The following is a 12,872-nucleotide window of genomic DNA, read 5'->3' as shown; positions in this document are numbered from 1 at the left end:
CATCAAGGGATCACAAAGTTAGCATTGGAGGGCAGCGTGGAGGGTAAAAATCGTAGAGGGAGACCAAGAGATGAATACACTAAGCAGATTCAGTAGGATGTAGGTTGCAGTAGGTACTGGGAGATGAAAGAGCTTGCACAGGATAGATTAGCATGGAGAGCTCCATCAAACCAGTCTCAGGACTGAAGACCACAACAACAACAACACCCTATACCTGAAGCATTATTTACATCTTCACCTGTATCTATATTCTGTGGGATTTTATTTTCAATATACTGAATGATTATTGACTGAATCTAAAAAATTTTAATGGTCTCATTATATATTGACTGTCAGAGGTATAACACCGTGTTAAAAGTTTAATACAACATGACAAGTATTACAGTCAGAATCTCTGCATGTTTCTTCAACTGACACTGTGCAAATACCCGGACTGTATTCATCCAGTATTTGAGAAGGAAAGCACTCAGAAACTTGCAATCAGCTTTACATATAATTTCAAACCTTTAAAAAAAATTCTCGCAGACACCCCACACAAATGATGAAAGGGAAAAAGTTTATCATTTACAATATTTTCACTGTTCATGCAAACATCAGCATCAGGCATGATAGTCTAAGTCACTTCTTCATTACTAGTAACTCTAATTTGCAATGTAGTTTGCAGACAGTATCCGCGTACACTGACATTGCAGGATGGTAGTGGAGCTAGAGGCACAGGACACAACATTTCGGAAATTGTTAGGGAATTCAAAAATCCAAAGATCCACAATGTCAAGAGTGTACCAAGAATACAAAATTTCTGACATTACCTCTCACCATGGGTAATACAGTGGCCGACAGCCTTCACTTAATGCCTAAACCAGCTGTGATTGTGTCGAGCTGTCTGTGCTAACAGACAAGCAACACGGCGTGAAATAACTGCAGAAATTAATTGGGGTGCATGACAAACGTATCTGCTAGGACAGTGCAGTAAAATTTGTCATTAATGGGATATGGCAGCATACAACCGATGCACTTGCCTTTGCTAACAGAGCGACATTGCCTGCAGCGTCTCTTCTGGACTTGTGACTGTATCTGTTGGACCTAGATGACTGGAAGACCATGGCCTGGTCAGACGAGTCCCGATTTCAGATAGTAAGAGCTGATGGTGGGGTTTGAGTGTGGCACAGACCCCATGAAGTCATACACTTCAGTTGTCAACAAGGCACTGTGCAAGCTGGCCATGGGTTCATAATGGTGTGGGCTGCATTTACATGGCATTCCTTTGGTCCAACTGAATCAATCATTAAATGGTTATGTTCGGCTATTTGGGGACCATTTACAGGCATTCATAGACTCCACGTTTCCAGAGAATGATGGATTTTTTTATGGATGACAAAGCGCCATGTCACTGGGCCACGATTGTTCACGATTGGTCCGAAGAACCTTCTGGACAGTTCGAGCGAATGGTTTGGCCACACAGTTCACCCGATCCCACCAAACATTCTTCGGACATGATTGAGGTCATTTGTGCACAAAATCCTGCACCGGCAACATTTTTGCAATTATGGACGGCTATAGAGGCAGCATGGCTCAATATTTTTGCAGGGGACTTCCAACGACTTGCTGAATCCATGTCATGTCGAGTTGCCGCACAAAACTGGGCAAAACTTAAGACACGATATTAAGAGGTATCCCACGACTCTGCCACCTCAGTGTACACCACTGAACATACCTACAAAATTATATCACTGTGTGAAACACAGTTTAGAAGATATTATGTCATAAACACTGAGCTGTGTGGAAAACTAGCTTTTGCTTAATGATGATGATGATGAGTCCCATACTTCTTTACAGAGCGTAGGGGAGTGATGCGGGAGACCAGCGCCGCCTTACTAGGCAAGGTCCTAGTGGAGGTGGTTTGCCATTGCCTTCCTCCAACCGTAATGGGGATGAATGATGATGATGATGATGATGATGACGACACAACAACACCCAGTCATCTCGAGGCAGGAAAAATCCCTGACCCCGCCGGGAATCGTACCCGGGACCCTGTGCTCCGGAATCGAGAACGCTACCACGAGACCACGAGCCGCGGACAGCTTTTGCTTAAAATGAAGCACAAATCGCCCAGCTTACATTCATCCAGCATTTCACAATGAGAGCACTTAGTGAGTTGCAACACACTTTAACTGCTATCTCAAACCTTTCCTAAACTTTTTCTCACATGCTTGACATAAAATATTTATCATATTGCTCATTTGTTAAGTAATTAGATGTTTGAAGTTGTTTTATGCATGAGAGTTAGAGTCATTAAGGAATTGGAGGTGTATTGGCCTGACAGAATATGTCATAGTAGAAAGTGTATGGAAATTAAAATTACATTTTAATAGCTTAAACCACTAAACTTACAATAATAGCATATCCATGTAAGAGAACATATAGTAAAGAAGTTTATAAAAATCTTCAAACTTTTAGATTCAGAGAGTCCCAACACCCTATCCACCATTTAGTTTTTCATTTGCATAAAGTGACATAAAAGAAGTTCAGAAAATGTATGAAAAGATTCTCCATCATTTCATTTCCCCAATGTTTTGCACATTTTGTTACCAACCATCTGATTTATTCTTCCAATTATCTGTTTCCCCAAACCTTGAGAGCTTACTTGTCATTCTATTCCTCTCAAGTTTTTGAAGAAGAAGAAACTCATTTCCAAATGTCCAGATAACACCAGCCTTTTATTGTGCAAGAAGAAATCTCTAATTATGAAAAATCAGCAATGAATTGTAATTTTTCTTGGTATAATCAATGACTTTTCCACATGTTATTTTGCAAGCATTACTTTTTAAGTCCATCTTAATATACCATTTGCAAGAATGATTACATTTCTTTGTGAGTAGTCAAATTCGTAACCTTCAAAGAGGAATGACTGCTCAAAAATTGTATTCTAATAACTACTCATCAGAAAGAAGGATCAGTTAGTTGCTACAGAATAATTCCTTTGATTTCTTTTATTTGAAAGGACAGGTAGGATGCCCCCCGTCCTTCCCAACCATCCCCCTTTTTTTTAAAAAACTACCCCCCCCCCCCCATCTCTCTCTCTCTCTCTCTCTCTCGCACACACACACACACACACACACACACACACACACACACACACACACACACACACACACACACTCAATTCAGCTCTTACCAATTCAGTACCTGCTCCTTCCATACTCAAATAATGATGTAGATTACACAGAGAGACAAAAATGCAGTATGAAGCATGCTACATATTAACATTTTATCTCATTGAAAAAAAAATAAAATGTCTTGATGTAATACAAACAAGAATCATGTTGATACTCACAATTTAGACACAAGAGACTGGGGTAATATAGGCTCATTCTGCAATGCACGCAACTCATCAGACAAGATTAACCGTCTGCCAAGGGTCGTATCTTCAGCAGCAGTGCTGGTTGTTGGCTTTTCTTCAGATATTGGTGGTGGGCTGTAGTCCCCACTGATGCTCAGCTGACTCATATGTGCAGCCATCTTTTCTTCTGTAATGTGCTTCTTTGGTGGGCGGCTGCAAAATAAAGACTCCAGTAAACATACAGCATTTTGTGACACTATTTTTATATCATTTTCTTTCTCATCAAGTTAAGAAGGACTAGCAATTGTTTCTAACAACATCCTGCTGCTCACAGTTTCAGCTATTACAAATTACTTTTAAAACTCTCTGTACCAATCATATTGTATGTAGTGGGATGTAGAAAGTGAAAAATTTTAGCAATACTCATATCAGTGCTATTCATTACTCATTTGTTAATATATTTTGATAAATTAACTACCATTTTGCCACTGCTTTTCTCTGCTACCGTATTATGCTGAAATAATTATGTTTGAATAATGGGTTTGAGATTAATCACAAAATTCAGAACAATGTTTTCAAAAAATTCTTATCTACACACGTTTAACATACTTAATCAGCCCTTAAACACACGTCGTTTCTGAATGGTAATCTTGAAACACAGTTACATATACAAATCGCCACCACACTCCTAACTCCAGTATGGTCTCTGTTAGCAATATTTTCCAATTTTGTTCTTGCAACAGGAATACATACAAGGGGAGACTGAAAAGGTCTTGGCTTTGGTTCCTTACAATTAGGATTGACAAATGAAAGCTTGATATCTTAAAATGCATCACACACTTCCTATTCTAATAATTATTTTTAATTTCAGGTAGACTATGAGATGGCTGAGACACAAGAAGGTTCATACCTATAGTTACAGGCCATCATGATGCTTTTGGTTTTGCAGGGAAAGTCTGCACAAAATGTTAACACTGGAGTGTGTCAACTGTTAACGGAGAAGCATCCATCCTATAGCACTGCCAAAACATAAATGTCTCATTTCAAAACTGGACATTTCACTCCTGAAGATGAATGCTGCAATAGGTGGTCCACAACATCTGCAGACCTGGCTACAATTCACACTTTCCATACACAGATTCTTGAAAAGCAACGAATATCTGCCAAAGAAATAACTAAGGTATTGGATGTACCTAGGGAGCACAATGGTTTCATTACTATCAGTGTCCTCGACATGACAACATTCTCAGTGAAGTGGTTGCCAAAAAACATTTGAGAAGTGAACACGAAAATGCACGAGTTGAAACATCCTTTTGTTTTGATTGATTTTTATGCTGCAAAAAAGTTTTTGATTCAGTTGCACACTAAAGATAAAATCTGCTGCATATTTATGGTCAAAGGAACTGCACCAAGTAATCGACCACAGAAGTTATGGCACCTGTTTTCTTGTACAAACATATAGCATTCTGTTGGTAGAATCCCTGTCTCAGGGTTGTAGTTATAAAGGAGGTGATTATGCCACATTCTTTGACTCGCTGAAGGACATCACACCTTTGCACATGTTCTTAATTCTGATTGCCAATCTGGATGTCTGTGTTCCAAATTGTTTGACCCTTCTTCCCACTCAGCTAACCTGGCCCCTTTGGACTACCATTTGTTTCCTACTCTGAAGAAACACTTCAAGGGTCATCATTTTTAACACAATGAATATGTCAGAATACGACATTAACAGACAGCATCAGCTTCAGATGGTTGTTGTTGCAGAAAACACTCCTTTCTTAACCCACCTACAACTTTCTTTTGAGTAGCTGTTACAGTAACTTGTCGCATATCACACTCAGCAAGTTCAGCAACAAAAGTGGTAAAGAAATCAATACTCTCTTCTGAGACACAGAAATGCACAACCAAAGTTTATCTGACACTCCCATTAGCAGCAGACTTCCTCCATCATTTCATTGTTGTGCTAGTATACCTTGAACTCCCAGCTTTGCTTTGCAAGATCAACACAAGCACTGTTCATACTGTAATCTAACATTTGAATTAGCTTTTCCATAAATAAGTCATTTATGATTGTGCATATCCCAAATAATGCTATGTGCCACGTGGACACAATATTCATCCTCCTCAAACTTCCACTTCAAACTTCCTTTTCATTGCCAACACATCATCTTTATTTCATTTCACCATTCTTCAACTTAGTTGTAAACAAATCTTTAGGCAATGGCTTCCGATAGTCAAGATGGCATAAGAAGTTCTCTGACACGTTACAGCATTGTTGCCAGCTTTCAACTGTGGAGCAGTAATGGCTACGTGCAAACAGTAGCTGTATACAGAGCTGAGACAAGACTGAGGTGTTGTCATAGAGACATTTACAAGATTTTGTTATGTTATTGGCTTAGGTAGGCATGCAGTGTCTGTCGTGGACTTATGTCAACTCAACGACAGATTTGTTTACATTACTTGAAGTACCAATTCCTTCTAGTGCTAACTGCTTGAAGAAATTCCTCTCAGTATTTGTTTTATTCTTTACACACAACAAAAACAAACAAGACTAGGAGAAATGGACACACAAAAACAGGGATTGGGGGAGAGGGGCACTGGGTGGGAGAGAGTAGCTATAATGTTTGTTGGCGTTGTGTGAGAAGCGGAAAAATGAAGATAATGAAGGAAGAAGAGACGGTGTCAGAGTCACACATCTCTGGTGGGAAGCAGGTGTTACACTAATATGCTAATACCCTTTTCAGTGCCTGTACAAACTGACACTTTCCTAAACAGTAATCCAAGAAATCAATTTCCCATGACAATCATCCGACAAGTCCAGCAAAACCCATACTCACTGTGAACCAATCATTGTTGGTAACCTCCTAATTGCCTAGGCTTCGAAAACACAATTAACTCATTCACGAGAGCTCAGTTTGACCTGTGAGATAGCTTGCTTAAACTCCCATCACCACCTAAAGTAGCAATTTCTGTGCAGCATTCTATGTTGAGACGACAACTAAACAGCTGTCTACATGCACAAATGGGCACTGCCAACTTGGCCACCCAATTGCTATATACACCAATACCAATGACTTAATAGCTGCTTCCATGCCTCCCTTCCACTATCAGCTCCCTTGAACTATGTCTTTGCAATCTCACTAACCTAAACCACTACAAGTATCCTTCAGTCCCATAACATCAGGTTAATGCGTGTAATCCATACCGTTTTGTGAGTTATAACAATAATTATTTGACACAATAATTAATACATTAATTATTTTAACAACACAAAATATCTTACTGCTGTTCATGCTTACAAGTTTCCTGAACTGTAGACTTTAATATATTAAAAATTTGTAGAACCCTCAGACACATGTAAAATATATGGTCTATATTATACATGCACAAGTTCTACACAAGATTTTGTTATATTTTTTACTCAGGTCATTGGAATCGGCAAGATGAATTCAACACAAGTGAATACAGCTTTATGCACACATTTTCTGCACATACACTACTGGCCATTAAAATTGCTACACCACGTAGATGACGTGCTACAGACACGAAATTTAACCGACAGGAAGAAGATGCTGTGATATGCAAATGATTAGCTTTTCAAAGCATTCAAACAATGTTGGCGCCGGTGGCGACACCTACAATGTGCTGCATGAGGAAAGTTTCCAACCGATTTCTCATACACAAGCAACAGTTGACCAGCATTGCCTGGTGAAACGTTGTTGTGATGCCTCGTGTAAGGAGGAGAAATGCGTACCATCACGTTTCCGACTTTGATAAAGGTCGGATTGTAGCATATCGCAATTGCGGTTTATCGTATCGCGACATTGCTGCTCGCGTTGGTCGAGATCCAATGACTGTTAGCAGAATATGGAATCGGTGGGCTCAGCAGGGCAATACGGAATGCCGTGCTTGATCCCAACGGCCTCATATCACCAGCAGTTGGTATGACAGGCATCTTATCGGCATGGCTGTAACGGATCGTGCAGCCATGTCTCAATCCCCAAGTCAGCAGATAGGGACATTTGCAAGACAACAAACATCTGCATGAACAGTTCGACGAAGTTTGCAGCTCGGAGACCATGGCTGCCGTTACCCTTGACGCTGCATCACAGACAGGAGCACCTGCGATGGTGTACTCAAAGACAAACCTGGGTGCATGAATGGCCAACCATCATTTTTTTCGGATGAATCCAGGTTCTGTTTACAGCATCATGATGGTCGCATGCGTGTTTGGCGAGATTGCAGTGAACGCACATTGGAAGCGTGTATTCGTCATCGCCATACTGGCGTATCACCCGGCATGATGGTATGAGGTGCCACTGGTTACACGTCTCGGTCACCTCTTGTTCATATTGACTGTACTTTGAACAGTGGACATTAAATCTCAGAGGTATAACGACCCATGGCTCTAGCCTTCATTTGATCTCTGCGATACCCTACATTTCAGTAGGATAATGCACGACCGCATATTGCAGGTCCTGTACGGGCCTTTCTGGATACAGAAAACGTTCGACTGCTGCCCTGGCCAGCACATTCTCCAGATCTCTCACCAATTGAAAACATCTGGTCAATGGTGGCCGAGCAACTGGCTATTCACAATACACCAGTCACTACTCATGATGAACTGTGGTATCATGTTAAAGCTGCATGGGCAGCTGTATCTGTACACACCATCCAAGCTCTGTGACTCAATGCCCAGGCGTATCAAGGTCATTATTACGGCCACAGGTAACTGTTCTGGGTACTGATTTCTCAGGATCTATGCACCTGAATTGGGTGAAAATGTTATCACATGTCAGTTCTAATATAATATATATGTCCAATGAATACCTGTCTATCACCTGCATTTCTTCTTGGTGTAGCAATTTTGATGGCCAGTAGTGTAGCTTTGTGGGACTTCACATATTCACATAGTTGTTGCTGGTATTGCCTTTGCAGAGGCTACACTTCTCCTGCTTTCTAGACAATTTTGGAACTGTATCCTCTCCTCCTGTCTGTTGTTCTTCCTGCTCTTTCACTCCCTTGAGTTCATTCCCCCACTGAAGTATGAAGTATTCTTTCCACTTTCTAGTTTATTACTATTTTGAATATGGTCCAGGCACTTATTGCCAACATCTCCAAGATATTGAAGACATGCATCAACTGTATCCTATATGCAACCTTTGCAGTATATTTATGAGTAATTTGATCAACCACATCCACCCAACAGTCTGTTGCACTGCACAATGTCATGGTTTCAGATTCCTTCTTTAATTATGGTTACTTGAGAATGCAGTGTACACAGAGACATGACATTTCCATTCTTCTTTCCTTGGTATAGAGTCATGGTACATTTAGGGCTGCCAGTCTGGTGCAGGATGGTGACACGATATTTCAACATTTTACTTCTTTATCTCATCAGGCATTTCAAAGTGGATCTTGTTCATTATACTAACTGATGAAATTTTCTTTTCTTTGAGCTACTTAGCAAGTTGAAGAGACATGAAGAAGTTGTCTGTTGTCACATTTCTTCCTTGATTTAGAAATGGTTCCACGAGATGTGGAGTCACGCACTCAGCGAGTGGTTGCTTCGCTCCAAACACATCTTTTTTTGTGAGGGATGGGAAAGCATTAAATAGATGCTTCTTTGCTACACCAGCAATAATTCAGAATCTGAGACCATATTTGATGAGTTTGTTGGGCTTGAAATGTTTTGCTTGGTAGCAGTTGCTCATCCACGGTTATATTTTCTCCACGGTAATAAGAAGAAATACTGTTTTCCATGAACTTCCCACAGATTTCAGATACAAGAGTGAGTGAATTTACTGGCAGGTAGGAATTCAGCTCAGGTTGATTTTTCATTGAAATGGGGAAACCTACAAGGGTCCTGAAATCTGTCCCTTCACCTAACATCCTTCACGGAATCAAGCCCCCAAGAATGTGAGAGAAGTTCATCTACAGGTGTACTTTGTACAAATGATATCCCAATTATGTGCAGTGTGAGTCAGGGGGAAAGGTACATGTTTTTTGGGGGGGGGGGGGGGGGGGGGGGGTGATAGTGTTAGTAATTCTGAACAAAACAAACATCATATGGACATACATCATGTTCTTAATAGTTTCCAAGGAAACCAGTGGAAACAATGGGGAGCAGGACATATGTAAGTGATAGTAAATGAAACATTGTGATCTAATGTTCTATTGAATTGTGTGTATTGTTTTGTTTTGTTTTGTTTTAGGGTACAAAAACAACTAAGGTCATATGCGCCTATGTCAGACCCTTAGAACACTAATATGAAAAAGGAGTTAAAAGCAACTACACATTAAGCCCAATTGATGAAAGGATAGAGAGTGAGGAGAAAGGAGAAAGGTCCACAAAATACACCACTGAGACAACAGAGGTCCAAAACTAAAGATTAAATGTCCTTCGTCATATTGCTATGATGAATAAAAAGTAATACACACTTGACAGCCCACGTGCTGTTCGCTAAAATGGCTGATAACTCAGATGGCAAACATATAGTAAAACTTAAGTGGTTAATAAGGGCATTTGGTCATGAAATGGCAAACCGTGAAGGTTGAAGACAATGAGCACAGAATGGTGGGGGATCACCACTTAACAAATAGTGATGGCTGAAACGACGGTGCCCAATACACAACCTAGCTAAAATGAATTCTTCACTGTGAGAGGACCATGTAGGTTGGCCAAGCCACTGGGAGAGGTTTCATTCCCCAGAGCTAGTTCCCATGAAAGGAAGGCCAGCGGTGATGCCAAAGTGACACCACCTGCTTACAGACAGCAACATGGAGATCATTGGAAGGAATGGAAGAACTAGCAGGTCGAGGCAGGAGGACAGCAGCCCTGGCAGCAGCGTCAGCTGCCTCATTTCCTGTCAGCACGACGTGACCAGGAACACACACAAACATCACATTGGCCCCCTCCAGGGTGAGCACTAATAGATGGACTGTGTACAGCACACAGAGGCTCTGAAGGACACAGATAGAATTGGACTATATGACACAGTTAAAAAGCCTGTCTCACTGGACGTACTGCATGGCCTAATACATAGTGAAGAGCTCTGCTATAAATACTTAGCAGTGTTCCAGAAAGCAACACCAAAAATCTTCAGTGCTAATGACACAGCACATCTGACACCACAGTCAGTCAGAAAATCATGAGTGTACACAAAGGCACTATCACTAAGTTCTGTGCAAAGGTCAAGAAACTTACACCAATAGACTGAATCTGGAGTAATTTCCGTAGGAAGCGAATGAAGTCCAAGGGGAGCACGGGCCACTGCATGAAGTCAAACAGGTGAAGGGTTCATACCCATTGGAAAAACTGCACGTAGCATGAAGTTAAGTTGCTGGAGCAATAGCCAAAAGCAAACTCCAGGAAATAATGCAGAACAGAGATGCACCCCATACTGGCGGTCACAGGAGTCATCAAAGAAGGGTTCGTAGGATGGATGGCCAGGCATGCTAGACAAACAGCATGCATATCTGCTGAGGAGAAAGTCACAGCAGTAGGACAGCAGTCGTTCAGCAGCTTCTGCATAGAGACCATCAACAGGGCTAGTGTAAAAGGCACCAGTGGCCAAATGGATTCCATGATTTAGAAGGCTCTCGACAGACGGGCAGACGCATAAACGAAACACCTGTCCTTGAACGGACAAGGGATCGGTTCAAACAGAGGATGGTGGTCTGATCCGCTCACCAGGAAGTACCACTTAGGAGACTTAGGATATTGAGGGACCAGGTACAGCGGGAGTCCAGGAAAGACACATGGTAGGGTCAAGAAAAAGTTTTCTATCACGTGTCAGCCGCAGGAATTTCAAGTTTTAGCGAACAGAAGAGCAACAGGCCCAAGATGTAAATGCAGTGGAAGAAACCCATTGCACAACTAGAAATTCATACAAATGGTTTTATCAGTGGAAAAGCAAAAGCCACTGTCAATGCTCCATGAGTAAAGACGATTGACACATTGCCAAAGACACTGCTCAAGGAGACAAGTCCGCAGAGAACTGCAATAGATCGTGAAATTGTGAAAGAAAAGGAAGTCTGAGATGCCGAGTGGGAGAAAGCCATAACAGGGTTAATGGCTCTAGCAAAGAGGACAACGCTCAGAACGGAACCTTGAGGTGTCCCGTTTTCCTGAATGAAGGTGTCCAATAAGGCAGAATCCACATGTACCTTCAAAACTCGGTCCTTTACACATTTCTGAAGGAAATGAGACAGGCGGCCTCAGAAGTCTCGTGTGTAGAGTAAAGAGAATACCAGTCCTACAGCAGGTGTCGTGGGCTTCCTCCAAATCAAAAAATATGACCACAGTCTGTTATTTCTGCAGAAAACCATTCATGACATGGGTTGACTAAGCGACAAGATGGCCAATTGCAGAATAGTGTGCACAAAATCCCCATTGTGCAGTGGTTAGTAAATTGCAAGAATCGAGCCACTATATCAGCCGGGAATGAATCATAGGTTCCATCACCTTGCAAACACAGCTGGCGAGACATATGGAGCAGTAGCTAGAAAGAAAGTGTTTGGCATAATCACTTAGGTATAGGTATGGCAGTGGCTTCATGGCAGCATCTGGAAATTGTGCCATCTGCCCATATGTGATTGTACATATAAAGGAGAAAGAACTTGCCCACAAGAGAAAGGTGCTGCAACATCTAAATGTGAACATGATCCGGTCTTGGGGCGGAAGACCAGGATGAAGGGAGAGCATAATATAGCTCTCTCAGAGTAAAAGTGGCATTGTAGTATTCATGGTTCTGAGAGGAGAAGAATATCACTCGAGCCTCCTCCACTCATTTCCAATGGAGGACGGCAGGGTGATAGTGGGTCAAGCTTGAAACTTCTGCAAAATAGCAGCGTAAGGTGTTGTAGAGAGCGATGGCGTCCACAATGACATCATTTGCTGCAGTCGGGCCAGAAACTGAGGAATGGGACCTTGGTCCCAGAGAGTCGTAGGAGGCTGATCTACATGATGGAAGGGAGAGTGGAATTGCTAGGAGAACTAGTACATGAAATCCAGCTAGCTGTTTTTGCTATCCCAAAGAATGTGATGACGCTGCACATGCGACTGCTTATAACGAATAGAGTTCACCCTCATAGGATGCTGGTTAAAAATGCAGAGAGCGCGTCTCAACATGCAAATTGCATCGTAGCATTCCACAATCCACCAACGGGCCACAATGTGGCATAGTAAAGATGAAGTGTGAGGAATGGAACATTCTGTGGCAGTAAAAATAACATTTGCAAGGTATTATACCTGGTCATCACAACTGGGGAAATGGCGTTCGTCAGATGTCACCAGGGAGGAGTAAAGCCTCCAGTTGGCCTTAGAAAGGTGCCAATTTGGTTTACACGTAGGTAGGGTAGGAGACCGTGAATGGACAGCAGACAGGAAATAGTTGTTCGAGTACGTGTCAGAGAGAATGGATCACTCAAGATGATGGCCAAGCTGGGCAGTGCAGAAGGATAGGTCCAAATGGGAACAGGTGTACATGAAGTCTGAAAGGACCATGGGTGCACCAGTGTTAAGGCACAT

At 41.7% G+C, this 12,872-nt stretch overlaps 1 protein-coding gene across 1 annotated transcript in view; it reads right to left on the bottom strand.

Moving 5' to 3' along the window:
• Positions 1-12,872, bottom strand: part of LOC124711239 — a 101,348-nt gene that overhangs the window by 38,386 nt on the left and 50,090 nt on the right. The window contains exon 4 of the mRNA XM_047241199.1: positions 3,335-3,553. Coding sequence (XP_047097155.1) covers positions 3,335-3,553 — 219 coding nt within the window. The remainder of the gene's footprint in view (positions 1-3,334; positions 3,554-12,872) is intronic.

Source organism: Schistocerca piceifrons, chromosome 8, assembly GCF_021461385.2.
Source record: "Schistocerca piceifrons isolate TAMUIC-IGC-003096 chromosome 8, iqSchPice1.1, whole genome shotgun sequence".
In the NCBI taxonomy this organism is placed as follows: Eukaryota; Metazoa; Arthropoda; class Insecta; order Orthoptera; family Acrididae; genus Schistocerca; species Schistocerca piceifrons.
The sequence above is the reverse complement of the archived record's forward strand: the minus strand, read 5'-3'. Positions and strand labels throughout refer to the sequence as shown.